General features: G+C 30.8%; 2 protein-coding genes across 14 annotated transcripts in view; both read left to right on the top strand.

The window, feature by feature from the left end:
• The window catches only part of LOC106074266 (protein mono-ADP-ribosyltransferase PARP14-like), a 33,063-nt gene extending 25,094 nt beyond the window's left edge, over nucleotides 1–7,969 (top strand). For all 4 annotated transcript variants that reach the window (XM_056018134.1, XM_056018135.1, XM_056018133.1 and 1 more), the window contains exons 21-24: nucleotides 948–1,120; nucleotides 4,506–4,648; nucleotides 6,019–6,196; nucleotides 6,469–7,969. In XM_056018134.1, the coding sequence (XP_055874109.1) occupies nucleotides 948–1,120; nucleotides 4,506–4,648; nucleotides 6,019–6,196; nucleotides 6,469–6,728 (754 nt within the window). In that variant the 3' untranslated portion in view covers nucleotides 6,729–7,969. The remainder of the gene's footprint in view (nucleotides 1–947; nucleotides 1,121–4,505; nucleotides 4,649–6,018; nucleotides 6,197–6,468) is intronic.
• Nucleotides 7,970–11,913: 3,944 nt separating this feature from the next.
• LOC106074325 (uncharacterized) overlaps nucleotides 11,914–19,756 on the top strand; it is a 32,260-nt gene continuing 24,417 nt past the window's right edge. For 2 of the 10 annotated variants that reach the window (XM_056018145.1, XM_056018136.1), the window contains exons 1-6: nucleotides 13,793–13,905; nucleotides 14,019–14,231; nucleotides 14,988–15,395; nucleotides 15,841–16,077; nucleotides 17,109–17,336; nucleotides 17,431–18,493. In XM_056018145.1, coding sequence (XP_055874120.1) covers nucleotides 14,054–14,231; nucleotides 14,988–15,395; nucleotides 15,841–16,077; nucleotides 17,109–17,336; nucleotides 17,431–18,493 — 2,114 coding nt within the window. In that variant the 5' untranslated portion in view covers nucleotides 13,793–13,905; nucleotides 14,019–14,053. Of the gene's footprint in view, nucleotides 12,037–12,220; nucleotides 12,362–13,318; nucleotides 13,545–13,792; nucleotides 13,906–14,018; nucleotides 14,232–14,987; nucleotides 15,396–15,840; nucleotides 16,078–17,108; nucleotides 17,337–17,430; nucleotides 18,494–19,756 lie in introns of those variants that run through there. The other 8 variants (XM_056018137.1, XM_056018139.1, XM_056018142.1 and 5 more) reach the window with 8 other exon arrangements.

The raw sequence follows: 19,756 nt of genomic DNA, 5'->3' as shown, positions 1-19,756 counted from the left end.
TTATTATTATAGCTATTTTTATAGCTTTTTTATATAGCGCTACTTTCATGCTTATAGCATGCTCAGAGCGCTTTTGGTCCAATCTCATTTGTGGACCAGTGGGGGGAGGGGGTATCTAGGAGTTGGTTTTCTGTGCTGCCTTTAGGCGCTCAGTAAACACAACTCTGCCCGAGTCGGGTGTTGAGCCTCGAGCCCCCCTTCTAGGTAGCCAAGCCAAGCCAAGTTCAAGCGCACTTGGCCTCTCGACCACGCTTCCCACATTATGCCTTGGCATAGTCATATTGTGACTGAATTATACCATAATATAAAGCTAATATTTTTTCTTATGAAATTTCCCAGCATTTAGAAATGTTTAATACATTTTGCCATAGGGAGAATTAATAACAAAGGTCTACAGCAATGATATGAATTAAACAAAAGGCTTACAGTCCAACAGAAAAATTACTGGTACTATAGGCTTGTGCTACATACCTTAAACCAATGACCTTAAAAGATTTTCTTTATGCTAACCTTTTTTTTTTTTTGTTACAAGATCTTTACTCCATTGAAGCTTTCTGTAAGATCTATACGTTATGTCATAAATAAAAAAGCACCCTTTCAGACCTTGCAATCTATAGGGCAGATGATGTAAACATTTCTATGGCCAGCATAATGACCCACTTCCTGTACTTTCCCTGACTAATGTCACAATTAAGTGGACAAAGGGTCATCCTAGTTAAAAAAAAAACAACCTAAAATTCAAATTTCTAGTCTTCACGTAGATTAAAAAAACTGGAACCCCTTGTTCAGAAGCCATGCAATTTACCTCTCAGCCACTACACTCAACATCGTAAATATTTTTCATTAATTTTGAGTTGATTGAGATATTGGATATAAGACTAAGTACAAACAACATTTGAACTACTTTCTTAGTTCATTGTAAGAACTATTTTGATTGTTGTTTTCAGTATAAATAGTGAGCTGGAACACAAATACCAACAAGAGGAAAATGATTATGAATTTACAGATGAAAATGGGGACAAAATGGAAATAGACTTTAGGAAATTGAAAGCCTATCTTATAGATGAAAATGACCAAGAGGCTGACCAGTATGATATAAAGAGGCAGGATCTAACTAAAGGTTGATAAAGCTTTCATAATTTATTTTTATAATTTATTTAAATGAATGCAATGCCTGTATTAATTTTAATGCCATATAATTTTTTGTTTGTTTATGGTTTAATTATAGTAAACATACAATTGTTCAGTTTAAAATATTAAGTAGATATTATTTGAGTTTTATAGAAGGTACTAATTATAAATTTTCAGAATTGTGCACCTTTGTTTTTAATTAAGTATTGATATTATACATATTATAAACATTATCTAAATAAGATTTAAAATGCTGCTTATTGTATACCCCAATTGTCATATGTTTGGCTTGAAATCTTTTAATTTGTTTTTTTTATAAATTTCTTACTGAAAAAATGTTTCACTTCCTCACAGTTACTCAGTTGTATTTTGTTTGTGTTAGTCAAAATAAAGGTGTGTAGCTTTAAAGAGGGTAGAACTTTCTTCAGGTTTAAATGAAAAAAAACCCACAAATCTTTTGGTCTTAAACTGTCTTATAAATAATCTGTGATACATTTTTTTTTGTGTTTAACAATATAAAATTATTTATTTTTTTGGTATATTTTTGCTTTAATTAAAGGTAAGTAATTAAGTTTGAAAAATTTATGTTCAATGATTAAAAATATGTTTGCTTCCTTTTCATTACTGATTTACAAAATACACATACATTTTTGTGTAACTAAAATTATTTGTATTAACTGCACTTGATTTTTATAAAAATGAATATGTCCTTATTTCAATCTATTTATTTTTAAAAAATGTATTTTACTATGAAGGTAATGTGCTACTCAGACCAAGCTTAAGTGCTTCATGAAGGAAATAGTGGGCTTTTGCTTGATAAGCTATTGCTCATGCTTCACTTTCTTTAATTTCTTTGACATTACCTTATCCAAGAGTGCTAATATCTATTTTTATTAGTATTCCTTCCCTCTATGCTAAGATGTAACTTACCTGTGACTTTTGGCAACACATTCACTGGTTTAAAAAAATGTGTTTAACTCTTATTGGCAACTTAAAACAAAAAAAATTTCTATAGAAACAAATAGAAAATCTAAAAAAAAGAAAAATATTACTAGTTTACAAAAAATATTTATTTTTAATACCTTTAGGAAACAAATCAAGGTTTTAAATTACTCAATATCCTGGTATGCATATATGATATTGGCACTTATTATTAATGCCACTATCATTAAAATAAAATTTAAGAAAAAAAAAATTACAGTAAATAATATGGGAAACTGCCAGACCAAGTAAAAATAAGGTTTTTTAGGCCATGAGGCTTTGTCTTTAACTTAGCCCATGGAAAAAAAAAAGGTTGCACACAGTGAGGTTGGGGAACCTGAAACTGCTGGCAGGCCAAGCACAGAGAGCAAGGTCTTTAGCAGCACTTCTACCAATCCATCACTGAGGCACCTTTTCATTCAAATAAGTTCGAACCCTGAGATTCTAATTAGGCAGTTCCCAATTTTTTTTAAATTGACACCTAGTTAAATAAGGATGGCTGCCTGGTCGTGCGTTTTGTGCGCTGGACTGTCGTTCAGATTTATTGATGGTCCAGGGTTCAAACCCTGCCCGCTCCCATCCCCCGTCGTCCTGCAGGAGGTTTGGACTAGGAAGTAATTATCTTCAACTCTAAAGGAACATCCGATACATGTAAAACATTTTACAAACATTTTACAAAAAAGTTTTTATCACAGATTTAGTCCATTTTCTTGCTTTCGAAATCAATGTGTGTGATGATTTTGGCATATTCTTTTTGAATCGCCCTGTAGACATCCAGTTTTCACTAACAAAAGTCACTAATATTCTTGAACAAGACACTAGGATTAAAAAAAATGTAGAAAATTTTCTATCACAGATTAGTAGGCTACCATAATAACCACACCCTATCGCAATATTGGGTTAATAAATCCTCATATAAGTTTCCATAGAAATTAAAAGAAAAATATAAAGAGGTACATGAAGATTTCATAAGTGATAGAATAAGGTGATAAATAAATTTTCTTATTATTTTTATTCAATTTTTAATTTCACTTTTATTAGTGCACATGTATATATTTCTGAGTTTATTATGACTCAAAAACTACATTAGAACATTGATTATCCGGATTAATTGGGAAGTGCTTGGAACATATACACGATCACCTGGATAATCAAAAGCAGAATATTATAAACAATCCATTTCACTAATAATATAAAGAAACTTCATATCACGCTATATGACTTGTTCCAAATACATGCTAAGAGACAACCAAAATCTACCAAGATCAGGAAGCAATGCAATATATGTAGTTGCACATCAACAAGAGCACTTAGATACCAGACTGTAAAAAAAAAAGTCTAGAAATTTGACATTCCAGATGACTGACATCTGGACAATGATGTTCTACTGTATATGTACAACATTATTTATATCAACATCATATTTATTATCATGATTGTTGTTAAATTAACCTATTTAAATTAAGTGCATAGTTTCTTTGAATTGTGGCTAAAGGATTTTATTTTGTTGATTTTTTAAAAATTATAATGTTCTTTTTTACACTTTTTTTTTTTTTAAATATGACTTTTTAAGATACATCATCTTTTTCTGTTCTAAATTGCATTTTGTTATATCTTATATCCTTCATAACTTTTTTTTCTTCAATAATATTTATTTTTCTGGTGATCAATTTTCTTGGTGGCAGTTTGTATAGTTATGTAAAAATTGTCTGAAGAAAGAAAATTAATGTGAAATTTCAAAAATAAGTTTAGCTATATTAAGAACAATAAATCTTAAGCACGTTTATTGATTGAATTTTGAGACATACTTTCAATATTTGTGTTGCTGGAAAGTTTTTATTCTAGATTTAATGATCAAAACTACAGAACAAGAAACATAAAGTTACTCAGATTATAAAACCACCAAATCCATAAATCATCACATAGACACTTAAAACCTTTGTTAAATTACAATAGAATAATTACATAATTTGTATATATACAAATGAAAAAAATTATTTTTCATTGTTCTATTCTTGCTAAATTGACAATGTACTATGGCAGGATAGCCTAACATAAGTTAAATGCATAGTAGTCTGAAAAGATTTTGTAATATCTTTTTTTTTTCACTTGCTTTTAGTTTTCTTTTTTACCAAATTTAAAAGAAATTACTTACTTAAAAGAAACATTATCAATACCAGTTTTTTATTTTCCCATAATGTCATAAGCCATCAACACAATTTCAAGATGATACTTTGTGTTGTAAAAGCTTTGAATTCCATATGTAAATTTTTTCATTTTTTCATTTTGGATAATGAATGTAATTTAGTTATCTTGTTACCTCACAAAGCAGTTATTTCTTAGGGGGAATATTTTTCATCTTTTTGTCTTTCAAATTAATTTAATGTTTGTAGAGGGTGAACCATTGCCAAAAGAATGGAGTCCTATGAAAGATGATGAGAACGTAAAGATAGTTGAACTTAAAGCTTCAGCTGCTCAATATAAAACTGTGGAGCAACATGTAAAAAATACACAAGGCAATGTACAAATTAAAAAGGTAAATGTTAACTTATTCTGTTTATTACTCAGGGAGTAACTTCAACAGTGTGAATTATGTGGTATTTCAAGTATTTTGGTATCGCATACAGTATTTGTTTCACTTTATTCTGCTAAGCTTTTTAATCTCTTTTTATTTTCCAGATATGAGAATGATTGTTTTTGTTTTGGGCGTAAATTGGTTACTATAGACCTACATATTAGTTTTATTTAATTTTTGTAAGGGATACTCTCTTAAAACTCTATTTCAGGGGAACTCGAATATAACTGTTAAGAAATATTTTATGACATTTTAAGCTACAAAAGATTATATTTATGGATTAAATACATAAAAAGATGGTAAATTATATGATGGATGGTTGCCTGGTCTAGTGGTATGTGCTCTGTACTACAGTCTCAATGGTCCCAGGTTTGAACCCTGCCTGCTGCCATCCCACCGTCCTGGGAAATTCATAATATTCAATATGAAGGAACATTCGAAACGGAAAAAAAAAAAAAAAAAAAGACAAACAATAAAATGAAAACGTTATGTTAGTTTTAGTAACTCCACCACCTTAAAAATTTAGGTTTCTCCTGGAAAAGTCCTTTTTTTTTGTTGAATTATAAGTAGATTTTCTCATGTTTCAGATTTAGATTTCATTGTTCCTATCAAATGTTCCTATTTTTGTTTCTATTATCATTTGATATGTTTATTTTCAAAACTGTTTTTACTGTTAATATATTTATAAACTTTGGAAAGTGGAAAGGTGCATATATAGTTATTTTTTTATGACAATGATTTAAGTGACCTTTCATTTGTTTGCAATACTGGTATTTTAAAACATTTTAATATTTATAAATAATTTTATTTTCATATTAATAGTACCTTGATTTGGAAAAATTTTAGTGATATTTTCAGATGTTTACTTGGGTAATTCAGTTAATTATATTATAGCCACATTACAGCATTTAATATATACATTTTGTTGTTGATAATGCCATAATTTGTAAGCTAAAAATATAAGATAATAGAGTTGTTTACTATCCATGCACTTTTTAAAAATAATTGAGCTTTATTTATAAATGAATTTTCCTATATCTAATTGAAGTTGTTAGAGAAAAATATATAAACGTTCCTTAAAAACATTTTTTATTATATCTTCTTTTAAAATCTGTAGTTTTGAAATGCTAATATTTAAAAATAGTTTGTATTACTCTTGTTCTGTACAATTGATCACTAGTAAATCTTTACAGTTAGAATTCAGGTTTAAGAAAGTTTTTTTTTCATGCTTGGACCAGCCATATTTTGTGCACTTACAGCATTGGAATGTTCTAATTTATTACACAACCTTTAAGCATATTTATTTTATACTTTATGCCCTTTACACCCAGATCCTACGCATACAGAATAAAACACTCTATCAACAATATGCTGTCAAAAAGAGAGATCTAGAACATCACAACCCAAAAGGACATACAAATGAACTACAATTGTTTCATGGAACTGGTGCAGTTGCAGTTCCTCAAATAAATGAAAATGGATTTAACCGCAGCTATTGTGGAGTAAATGGTAAGTTGTAGAAATTAAATGGTATAAATGTCTTAGCTTTGATTACAAATATAATTTTTATTGAAGGATTTTAGATAGCGATAGACCTAGCATTAACTTACATTCCTTGCCATAAATATAACAGATTTTTATGTTAATTTTTAGAAATATATTAGAAACAGAAGTTATGTCAGAGAATAACAGCCAAATTTTATCACTGGCAAACCTTTTTTTAAAGCTTCATATTGTTGTTTTTTTTGTATTTATAAAACAAATATAACTTAAATTTTCAGGAACCATGTGGGGCAAAGGAGTTTATTTTCACAAGATGGCTTCATATTCTGTTGGTTATGCAAAGCCACCAGATGGTAACAACAACCATCATCTTTACTTGGCCAGAGTACTAGTTGGAGAGTCAACTCCTGCCAATTCTTCTATGGCCGTTCTTCCCATCAAGTCAGGCTCAAGACCATTTGATTCAGCTGTACATGGAGACATTTATGTTATTTTTCATGACACTCAGGCGTATCCTGAATATTTGATAATTTTCTAATCACTTAATTCATTTATGTACTAAATTGAATTAAAGTTGCACGGTACAGCTAGTGTTATTAGTCTGTAATGAGAGATTCTTACATTTCAATTTCTTTTTATTTCACATCTCATCAACTCAAAAGTTCACTTTATTACTTTTCAAACAACTTTGATACCACCAATAAATTGTGAAAATTCTCCTTTTTTTTTTTTCATGTGGTCAATGTTACAAGTTCAAGTCTAACAACTAACTTAACTTTTTTCTATAAAGAAAATTTTTTAAATAATAACTATTTGCAAATTACGTTCTTACTGCCAAACTTGATCAGAATGTTTCATTAAATCAAACTTGATATCCATTTCATTTTATTTTACTCCTATGTTAACTCTAGATACAAATTTACACTTTGATCATTTTGTTTTCCTTTAAAAATTATTGAATTATAATAGCAGGATTGTTCCTTGGTAATGTATTATTTGATTAGGGCTGTCATCATTATGTTTGTTTGTTTGTTGTAAAATGTTTTACATGTTTTGGATGTTCCTTCAGAGTTGAAGATAGTTTACTTCCTAGTCCAAACCTCCCACAGGACGACGGGGGATGGGAGCGGGCAGGGTTTGAACCCGAGACCATCGATAAATCTGAACGATAGTCCAGGGCGCAAACCCAGGACCAGGCAGCCTATTATACCTGCCTCCATTGCATGCCATAAGCCTGAAGGAGGAAAGGACTGAAGGAATGTCCCAAATTTATTAAGTAATGAAAATTATATATATATATTAACAGTTCTTTTCATTTATTTTTAAACTATACCTCAAAAATTGTTTATTTTAATCAATTTTGAAATGCATTTTTAAAAAAGTGCTTTGCTAATATGTAGTCATAATGAAAGTGTTCTTAAGGTTAAATTTGGCTAGATCAGTATTTGATTTATACTACATTTCAAATGTTTTGTTATTACTTTTTTTTTAATCCTTTCAGTTTTATTAATTTTAATGTGATAAATATATGCATTCAAATTATACTATTTTAGTCATAAATAAATATAATATTTTCATTTACCAAAAATGCCAGAAAGATTTATATATGTATATTTCTTGAGCAGAAGTATATAGAGGGAGTGGCAACAATACTTATTTTGGGTCCAATTAAGGGATTTTTTTTTTTCATGAATAATCTGGTTTTTCTAAAAAAAAATTTTTGCTGTCATTTTTTGTATATGAGATGTATTAAATATTACCTGTGATTAATTAATGTAATTTGGCTTGGTTTCAGTGTAATCTTATTTTGATCTTAGTCTGGGCTAAAAAAAAAATCTACATTCTACGCAATATTTAATATAAATGCTAATGGAAAAGTGCGAAATCAGGGAATTCTATATTATGCTAGGCATTGTATAGAATGCCTAAAAATGTTAGGCAAAGTAAGAAAAGAATTCTTGATTTCCTACTTTGCCTAGACATAGTATAGAATGCTTAGGCATTCAACATAAGATAATTTATAAGTTAGAAGACCAAAAAAAACTTAGGAAATGCACACACAAAAAACGCATACAAATTTTAACAGAACATGTGGTAGATGAGACTTTGCTTTGCTTTAGCTGCATTGTTTTTAAATTACCCTTTCATAATATAAAGTAAGACATAGACTGATTGAAACATTATTATATTGATTTTATATTTAAGAAGAAATGATCTAGATTCTGACTCAAATGGCCAAATAACGTTTTGGATTCTGAAAAATAAGGTTGAAAGCAGTGCTCCACATGACTTCGCAAACCCAGTTGGGACATGCATTATTTTTCACATAAAATAATTTCTGGTAGAGTTTTTCTTAAGAATACCTTAATATTTCAATACAAGTCAATGTTATTTTACTTCAGTTTCCTTCAACCTATTTTGAGAAGCAGGATTTAAACAAAAATATGTTGCAACAATGTCAAAGTAAACATGTAGAAACAGGAGATAGTAGAATTGAGTTATTCGAAAATGTGCCTGATATCAAGAACAAAATGACATCAAAGTCATTTAAACCTTAATTTTTCTGATGCTTATATGGCTGTATATTTTATTATAGATGTAGTTTACTACTTGAAAATAATAATCTTAAAAAAGTATAAATTTAGAATACTGTTGAACTATTAATATTTTTAATTTAAAAGAATGGGAAGTAATCTGACCTAAAGTACTATCAAATTTAAATTATCAGAAAATGAGAATTGTTCTGTTAAAGAAAAAGTTTGGGAAACACTGATTTATACATCCATTTTTGTTAACTGTCTCTTTAGAGCTCTCAATTATAGGACAGATGTGAACAAATACGCCTTTTTACGCATGGACATAAGAAGCCATCTAGGGGAAAAGGGTCATGTGGATATCGGTGTGGCCTGAACAAGTATCCACCCCACTATATTTAACAAATTTTTAAGGCATAACATTTTAGTGCAAAGTGTTATAATTAATAAAAAAAAAGGCTGTTCTAGAAGAAAAAAAAATCACTGCGATTCAGAAGAAAAATAACGTAGAAAATGTCAGGCGATCAATCACAAGATGCCGGACTCACTATTTAAGAAGAAAAAAGTTCTTTTTTTTTTTATTTGATTGTTTTTTTAAACTCTGAGCTTCAACTGTTACTGGAAGCAATCATTGATGTAGCAGATAAATATGGAGCAATCCAACTGAAAAATTCTTCAGTTCAACAACCAACAAAGTATTATAGTCTAGATGTCAGTTTCAAAATATTGGTGTATATGATGATTTTTCAAAGGGGACATTCAAACAGAAATACCATGACTGAGAACGGATCTAAAGGCAACAAAAGTTATTCTTGAACAAAATATAAGTCGACATTGAATGATTCATATGCCACTAAGACCTTATAAATATCTCTAAATCCTTTAAGAAAGCCTTCAACCGTTTCTTACCATATATGCAGGCATCTCATGTGAAAAAGGGTTTTAAAAATTAAAATTAAGAATTTATTTTTTGAGACAAAGGAACAAATGACACTTTCATAAAGCGGAATGTTATTAAAAATGAGATAGTTACAGACATTAACTTCAAGTTAATGATACGTTTTGAAATCCAGAAACAAAAACAGTGTAATTTACTTATAGTTGCATTGTTTCAAAATTGAGCTATAGATTAATGGCAATGTCTTCAATTCCAAAGATTAAGGATGCGTGCAGAGTTTCACATGACTACGTAAACCCTGAACTGTAGATAACTTGTAATAAACAACTGAAATTTAAAATTTAATAGACACTCATGTTGTTAAACAATCAAATAGCGTAGGTAATTAAAGCTATATGTATTACAGCGCAACACACCAACGAAAATGGGAGGGAGGAGGGTGACACCCTTAGGTGACCTCACAGGGTGACACCCACCCTAGTGACGCCACTGCTTCCGCGTTTTTAATTTTATAAACTCTTAAATTAGAATCGGCAGGTTATAATTGACCTTTACCGTAACAGAATGGTATTTCAAAATCAAAAATATCATGTTATGGTTCGTCTCGAACACTTTTTCATATGGCTGTGGAGCACTATATTGGAGAGACACTCCCGTCCACATATATTGCAGGTCAAGGTGGCTTTAGCTTTGGTGGTACAGGAGCTGGCCATTTTCCGTGTGGCACGCTTTTCTTTAAGAATCGAGGCCCATGTTTTCTCGCTGTCTTTAATTAGCTTTCTTGGTCACTGTCACTCTCCAACTAGTGCGGTCTAAGGCTATGTCTTCCCAATGATCAGTAGGCCTATCAATGTTCACTGATTTTAAATCCCTTTTTATCACATCAACGTAATGGAGGTGGGGGCGGCCAGTTTTTCTTGAACCAGACGCAAGTTGCCCGCACAGAATGATTTTTGGGATGCGATTGTCGCCATCCGGCGAATATGTCCGAGGCAGCGAAGGCGGCGTTGCCTGAGGACCGTAAAGATGCTGGGAATTTTAAGGCCCGTTCTTGCAAGGATCTCAATATTAGGCCTACACACTTTTTCTTTCCATGTTATTTTTAAAATCCTTCGAAGGCAGCGCAAGTGGAATGAGTTTAGTTTCCTAGCTCTTGTTTTGTGTAGGTAGTCCACGACTCACTGACATATGCCTTGTAGTTGTTGACCTCCATTTTGATCGCTGTGGTGAGCTTCTGCTTTTCCCAAACTCTTGGTCGTTTTTTTATCTCTTCTAGTGACAGGTCACCTTGAAGGGTAGACCCAAGGTAGGAGAATTCGCTTAGGGTATCTATATATAGCTTATGTTATCGTCAATGAGGATGGATGGTACCGTGGTGCTGTAGCAGGTGGTCCCATAACATTAGTTTTCTTTGTGCTAATGGTTAGGCCATACTCTTTGCAAGCCTTGGGAAGCAGGACATTAGTGACTGAAGCTCCTCTTGTGAGTGTGCCACTACCGCTGCGTCGTCCGCGAAGAGCATATCTCTTATAAGGGTGTGGTTCTGGTTTTAATTTTGGCCCTCAGTCTAGCAATATTTAGAAGTTAGCCATCAAATCTGGAGTGAAGATTTAGCCTTCGGAGGATTTGTCAAACGCGTGGTGGACTAGTGGATATTAGCATTGAAAAGAGTATGCCTATTCCAAAAGGTGTTGGGGCCAGGACACATATCCTTGACTTCGATATGTATGTTTATACTGAAACTTTCGGAGCAGGCGCCGTTGAACTGCACTGTACCCATCATATTTTGGTGGAAAGAGATAAAAATATTTAGCAGCTCGGGTTTACAGCCTATTAACTGTAAGATTTTAAAGAGACTTTCTCTGCTGACTAGATCAAATATGCCTTTATTGTCAGGTCGATGAATGCAATGTACAAAATAAGGCATTCTTGGCTCTCTGCAATTTTCCTGAAGTTGACGGATGGAGAAAATCATATAGTATCAAATATCCTAGTTTATTAGAACTGATCTAATTTTTCGAAGTTGGCGATGACAATATCTCCTATCGCGGGCTCCCTCAGGCGCGGGGCCTGAAGCGGTTGCCCCACTGCCACCCCCTAAGCCTAAGGCCACTTATACTGATCAGAGTCACAATGATGGTGAAAAGGTTTTGATAGTTTGATAGAATTTTCAAACAAATTATTGTTAAATCATTCTGGTATCCAATATATAGCCACTAAGTTTTTTTTCAGGGGATAACGAATGGGACTTAATATCGTCGCCACTTAATTTCCAGGTCTTTGGAAATTCCCATTGTCACTATATGTAAATTAAGTAGATCTACGATTTAGCAGGTCGCAGCTAGAATATTTGGTTGCTATCTTCGTCCTGTCATGATGAAAGCCGAGATAAAAGTATTTGTCTTAGTTATCAGGTTTGGCTATTATAAATATTGCGCTTCGTTATCTTGAGCCATTGACATAAATCTATAAGTTTTCTTGCATTCTTTAAATAAATCAGCAAAATATTTATCAAATGCCTGTTTTCTATCAGTTATTTTGGGCCCACTTTCAGTTTTTAGAGGTGCCAACTTGGCAATGTCCTGAAATTCTGAGCATCAAGAATCGGTATTTCCCAATAACTTTGACTAGAGGAATCACAATATTTTTCATTTCTTAGAAACTATAATCCTCTAGATCTAGATCTATATATTGTTAGTAATAGTAATTAATGTAGATATAAGAAACCTATATACACTGGTACACTGGCGTTGAAATAGTCAAGTCTAAGCTACTATCTCCTGCTAGACTCTAGAATCACTCTCACTACTCTTGACTCTAGATCTAGAATCTAGATCTAGATCTATAATATAATTTAATTACTATAAAAGTCTAGATCTATTAAAATAAAAGTAGCTATTAAAGCCTATCCTATGCCTATACTATTATACTAATTATACTATAGAGTAGAAGTAGGCCTATACACAGATCTAGAGACAAATTTGACAAAGTCTAGATCTAGTACTAGATCATCTATAATCTATATATATATAATATACTTAATTAAAGTTAATTATATAATATATAGTCTATACTATACTATAGTTAAATGTTAATAATAGGCCTATCAGCCGCCTATCTTATTATCTAGTCACATTTATCACTATATAGACTTTATTTAGATCTAGAGTCTAGGAATCTAGTAATGTAGTATAATTTCTATAATATCATAAGTAGCCTATGTATCATATTCTAGATTTAGAATTTAGATTCAATTTTGATCTAGAAGTAGAATTAAGTAGATATAGGGATTATAGAATAATCTAGATTCTAGATCTACATCTAATAAAAATCTATAAATTAAAAAAACGTTTTTTTTTTTGTTTTATAAATTAGTAGATCTATAGATTCTATTTACATTACTTTATATAGTTTATCTTAATAATATAGTTTAAAAGTAAGATCTATATATATATATATATAAATCTAGAATAGATGGATAGAATATATGTTTAGTTTATAAAGTTTATTAAATCAATTATATTAGAATACTTAAGATTTTACTTTTTAAATCTAGATAATAATAATAATAATAATAATAATAATAATCTTTATTATCCGTAAGGAAATTTGTCTTACAAGGCTACTATATAGATTCTAGATCTATAGCAAAAAGCAGCCTTCTTAATTATATATAACATCATGTTAAAATAAAAGAAATCTCTACAGTGTAATACTAATTTGATCTAACAAATTTTCCAAAATAATGTTATAGTAGCCTACATCCGTAGACAGTGCTAATAGTAGGCTTCATCCTTTTATGGCCTATACACTTAAATTAGCGATTAAAAAGCAACAAAAAGCCTATATTTCTAATAAACATATAGAGCTCACTGTGTACAGTTATCGATACCCTAACTTAACATAACGATTTTGAGGACAGGTATGCCTATATTTGGATGTCCATCATATGATATGCAATTTATGGGCCTAATTGTATAGAAATGCCCGGGCCGATTTTGACACCCAGTTCGACCTTGGCCAATTAGACAGTATGACCGCAATAAACCTATATATAATAATGACCTGACTCGCTTATAGGCACAGCTAGAATCATATAGGCCTAAGTAAAGGATACTATGTATGGTTTAGTTTAATTTGAAACTGGCATTATTGATAAATACAATTTTTTTTTAGTATTGCCAATGTGTTACAAAGAGAACAAATCACTCCCCCCCTAAAAAAAGTCAGTTTAAATGTATTAACATCTAATATGACACTAAGACTTTTCATAAATTGCAACTGTAAGTTGATCATTTAGTGTTTAATTATATATTCACTTATATTTCCTAAATAATATTGACATTTTAGTTTATTTTTGTTTTTCTCACAAAGTAATTTGCCTTTCTTTCCCCAGATAGAATTTAATGTAATATAATCTGCATAAATACAATGTCTGAGTCTGTAACACAATTAAAACTTTATGATCTGCCAAAAGAAATCAATGTGAGTGATTTGATCAGTGTGTTCAAAAATAAAGAAAAGAATGGAGGCGGTCCAATACAAGAGATAATGATACATTACAGTTCTGAAGAATGCTATGCTATTATTACCTTTGAAGAAACTGATGGTAAGTTATGTTTTACTTTCCATTACTCAATAGCCCCACCCCATGTTGGATTATAGCTCCAGACAATTTAAGGGTCACCAGACACACATGTCTAAAAGAGAATAAAGCCTCAATAATAGACACACAAAAAAAAGACAAGCAAACTTCAATAAAACATGTCACTAAATGAAAAACTATATTGAGGTTCTTTTTTTCCAAAGTTGGATAATATGCTATCACAATAGGACTTTTTTTTTACACATTAGGCCATTGTCTGCTGAGGACATGATCCCAAAAAGGAGGAGATGTACTACTTTTGCTGGTAGAATGTTTGTAAAATGTTTTACATGTTTCGGATGTTTCTTCAGAGTTGAAGATAATTTACTTCCTAGTCCAGACGTATGGGAGCAGGATTTGAACCTGGGACCATTGAGTCCGAACAACAGTCAGGTGCACATAACTGCATGACCAGGCAGCCATCCTTTAGAAAGTTTTCTGGTTTGAATGTTATATAAAACAAATAGCATTTTTAAAATCCCTCTATTCTATGAACTTGCTAAATAATGTAATTTTATTTTGACTTTCTTTTAACCTAAAAAAAAAAAAAAGATTACACTACTTAATTTATTAAACACAGACCTATATATAATATTTATAGGTCTGTGGTATTAATTTACTAACAATTTTTCCTCTATTGACACTAATTATTTAATTATTTTTAAAGTTGTTTATTATGCATTAAAAATATTTCTTGTCCTTATACCTTTTTCTTTTCAGCTGTTTCAAGAATATTGAGAAGAGGGAAAAAAGTTCCTATTTTAGATTTCCATGTTGAAGTAGACATTTTTAATGACAAAAAGTGCTGTTGCAGAGAATCACAAAATCTTAAGGACCAGCCTGACCTCAATAGCAGATCTATAGAAGAACAAAACTCTGAAAAAATCCTTCATGAAGCATCTTTCATTTCACTACCAGAAAAAATGCCAGAAGATGTTCCCATTTATGAAGACACTGGAAATGAAATATGGAATAGAACAATTAAGGCTCACATCTGTGACAGAAAAAAATCTAAAAAATATTATGAACTTTTTTTTGATGATATTGGTCTTAGTAGCTATGAGCCATACTCGATGATGTTAGATGGACTTCATAAGTTTGTGTATGTCACTTTTAAAGACATTCAAGGTGAGAAATGCACATTTTCTAATAACGTATTTGCTTGTACAGATTGCTTATAAACAATTTTGTGGATGTTAATAGTGATAAAAATATTGTAACAATTTTATGTAGTCCTATCTGCCATATATGTGTATCAGTGGATATGTTTATTTGTTCACTTTTGTTTTAACATTTGTTATAATTTTTTTTAAATTTGATTTTTGATTATATGTTTAAAATATTTTTTGATTTATAGTATTTATTTTAGTTATTTGCTTATTAATATAGAAATTAAGTTTTTCACAATAGTTATGTATTGTATAATTTTCAGAATTTAAATCTTTTCAAATGTAGTCATTTTAGTTCAAAAACATTACAAATTTTTCTATCATTGTCTTTTTTATTTAACTCAGGCACATATTTCATTTTTAATTAATATTAATTTTAATTCTATTTATTTATTTCTCTACAGAAGCTCAAAAACTATGTCAATTACCACTGGATACTGAGGACTGTAATATATCTAAAGTTGAAATGGCCAAGCAGAAAGACTTTGAAACTTATGAAGATAGGCTTTTCCTATACAGCTATGATGGTCTATCACTTAAAGATCTACCTGGTTTTGTGACAAAGAAAACTGGACTGGACATCAAAGAAGTTATTCAGGAGGATGACAAGTGTGCAGCTATTATAGTCATGGATGAAACAGGTTTCAGGAATGCTTTTGTTTAATACTTAGCCTTTATGTGATGAAAAAATTAACATAGTTATAGAAAAATAAGTTTAAAAGATTGTGATCGAGAATAATTCCTCAGTATAATTACTGCAATAGTCTTTGAGATTAAGAGTATAGACAATAGGGATAAATAAAAAAAAAAATATATAATTCTCTTTTATGCCCAACCATGCGGGACACCACACAAAAGTCATGGAAAGATAACTTATTATTTCTGCAAATCAGATTAGAGTTAACCCATGTAACTTTCGCGGCAACAGAGGGCACTGCTCAGAAAAAAAGGGGAGGAGGGGAGAACAAGTCTTTCTTTCTACACTCTATATTTGACTATATATATGTGTGTATTTTTTACACACGTCAATATCTGGTGTCATTAAAATAGTTGAATGTTATTTCTGTAGCTTTGTTTTGATTTTGCACCCTTTGTTTCCTACGTTTGCTAACTATGACCACGGCTTCACATATATTTCATGGAGTCAACAGGTCTTTAAATGTAGTCAAAATTCCTGCATCAGGTAACTGTTAATTTATATAAGTCTTATATTTCTGGAAAAATGTCATTGATGAAACTGTTGCTCTCGAACTTCGCAAGATGGCTGTAAGCTTTGTTTGTAATAATTGGGATAACTATGGTGACGCCCTGTCAGTTGTTCTTACTCACGAAAGCACAGTCATAGACTCTGCTCGACAATACACTGCCTACATGAATACTTCTGGCATTTATGGTGGCAAGCAGTCGTTTGCCAAAACCCTCCCCATTAGGACAACTGTGTCTTTCAGGAAGTGTTCACCCGTCACTAAATAGCAGCGTATGCTACTCTGCGGGTCTACTAGTAAGTTTATATTCTAGAACTTAACAACCAATGGTCAATTGGGATAAATAAAAAATAATGAGAAAAGTAAAGTGAGATCAGCCCCTTTGACATTTTTTCCTTCATTATTCATTTATATGATTTTGAAAAGCTTAACATTTAAATGTATTTAAAAAATAATTTAATCAACAGATATAACCCCTCTTACTTGGGATTTGACAAACTTAAATGGAACAAGAATGATAACTGCTCCTGTATACAAAGAAAAATCTGTTTTAGTCGCAGGACTTAATAGTGATGTCTCTAAAGCTCATCTTGATCGATATTTAAAAAACAAAAAACATAGTGGAGGAGGTCCTGTAGAATCTGTTGATTTAATTGATGAATGTCAGGCTCGAGTTACGTTTGTTGATGAAACAGGTATGTTTTTTTGTAAGAAAAAAAGTCATGCAATTATTATAATTAACAGTCACATAAATAAAGATTAAAAAAATGAATAAAATTTTATTTTCAGACATGGAGACATTTGCTAAAAAAGATAAACATGAACTTGAAGAAGGCTGTTTTCTTGAAGTATCAAGAATTTATTCTTGTTTAGCAAAAAGTTATATACAGAAATTTGTAGATGAAAAATTGACAAAGCCTCCAGAAAAACAAAAAGTTAGCAAAATGGATTCTTCAGTTAAAAAAATCAAGCAGAAAAGTTCAGAAGTTTTGCCTAACAAGAAAAATGAGCATAAAAGTATAGAAATTTCATTAGAAAAGAAAACTGAAGAAAAATTGAGAGAGATTTGCAAAAAAATTAGCTTATGTGTTGGTGAATTCACCCTGTTGGATCGTTGCGATTTCTTTAAAAAAATAAATAAAATGTGCATTCAATCTCATGTTGATTTTGAAATTGAAAACCAGACAATAATTCTTAAAGGGTTGGAATCATCTGTAATGAATTTAGAATTAGAAATCTTAAAAAAATGTAAAAGTGACATTAGAAATATAAACTTGCTTGCTCTAACACAGGAACAGATACAGATTTTAATGATAGAAAGCATAAGAGAAAGACTAAATTTGTTGCTATCTGGTGGATATTTAGAATGTTCAAATAATGAAATAATTTTATTCTATTTGAAATCTGAAGATCCTTACAACTTAATCAAATTATTAAAGACACAGATATGTGTAGAAAAAAAAATGTTGAGTTCAGAAAATGTCTCTGCCCTTAAATCATCTAAGGCTCGGGAATTTTTAGACAACTTACGCTTGTCCTTAGAATCAACAAATGTACAAACATTTTTTTACTTGGATGAAAAGGAAAGCTATTTTCTTGTAATGGCACCAGAAAAGGAAATACAAAACATAATTGGATTATTGGATACATTTTTACTTCAGAACAAATTTCTTTTTAAAACAATGACATTTCCAGAGGGGAAACAGCTGTTTCTAAACAAATATATGCATCAAGAAATTGCACAGCTACAAAATGATAAAGAAATACACTTAACAACTAATCAGAATACTGTCACTGTTACTGGTATCAGTGCAAATGTAAACTACTGTAATGAAAAACTATGCTATTTGAGGTAAGTAATCCAATAAAGAAAAATCTTAAAACATTTAGATTGAATAAGGTTAATAAATTAAGTTTTTTTTCATTCGAAAAAATGTTATGATGGGCTTTGGAATAATAGTGAAATAGGCTACGTTGTTTTTTTGTCAAAACAATGTAAGAGAAAACTGATATGGTTTTGATTAAAGAGTAACAAAATATTTTTTCTTAGATAAATTAAAAATAAATTCATATTCCAGTGGCAATATTTTAAAATTTGTCATTCAATTTATGAAAGAAGCCATAACCATTGTTATGATATATATTTAGAGTAATTTGAGTATTAATCTCGAGACCAAAAGAGTAGATAGAATTAGACAGGAAATATGACTTGTTTAGAGACGCTTGGAAGAAAGGACAATAGAGACACTTAGAGAGAAGACTAAACCACCATTTTTCCCCTGTAAATCAACACTTTAAATGTTTGCTAAGCGTTATTCAGTTATTTGAAGAGGGCCTGGAAAGCCGAGCAGCTGTGTGAACTTGCATGAGATAGAGTAGTTCTGATTGGAGCATAACACCATGCACTGTTTTCACTGTTTATTCTTTTTTTTCTTAGCAATTTTTCATATAAATTAACTTACTTCCATGAAGCAATTATATATTCATAAATTTGTACCCAAGTTGATTGTTTTCAACTATACACAGGGCCAGATTTAAGTTTGTGAAGGCCCTGAGGCAGGATTTTTTTTGAAAAAACTTGTATCTAAAAGCTTGTTGTATTTTAGAAGAAAGAAACAGAGTTCTTCTTGTAAATTTAATGTCTGTTAAAAAAAATATTTAATATGCATAAGCTTATTTTAGTTTTAAAAAATGTATACTTTTTATTGGGGGGGGGGGGGGGGGCGGTAAGACCTTTGGTAGACGCACTCTCATAAATCTGGAGCTGTATTTACTTATTCCAAGCATGCTAGAAGAGTAAACTTCTTAATCACAACATTTTTACCACCTGAATAATGCAAATAAAATATTAGAAAACAAAATTTAAAGGTTCTGACCTGTCGAAATTCAGATATATTTTTATCTCTTTTGTTTAGGCCCCTTTCTTGTGGAGGCCCTGGGACTGTAGCCCTGCCTGCCCTCCCTTAAATCCAGTCCTGACTATAAATATTGTAATTAAGCTACCTTTATATAATAAATTTAAAGGCATCATTTATACCTGTCCTGTTGGAAATCATCACATATGATTATTTTTTAAAGGAGCCTTTTGTCCCTGTCAAATATGTACCTTAAAATT

The sequence above is a fragment of the Biomphalaria glabrata genome, chromosome 1, assembly GCF_947242115.1.
Source record: "Biomphalaria glabrata chromosome 1, xgBioGlab47.1, whole genome shotgun sequence".
NCBI classification, from domain to species: Eukaryota; Metazoa; Mollusca; class Gastropoda; family Planorbidae; genus Biomphalaria; species Biomphalaria glabrata.
The sequence above is the reverse complement of the archived record's forward strand: the minus strand, read 5'-3'. Positions and strand labels throughout refer to the sequence as shown.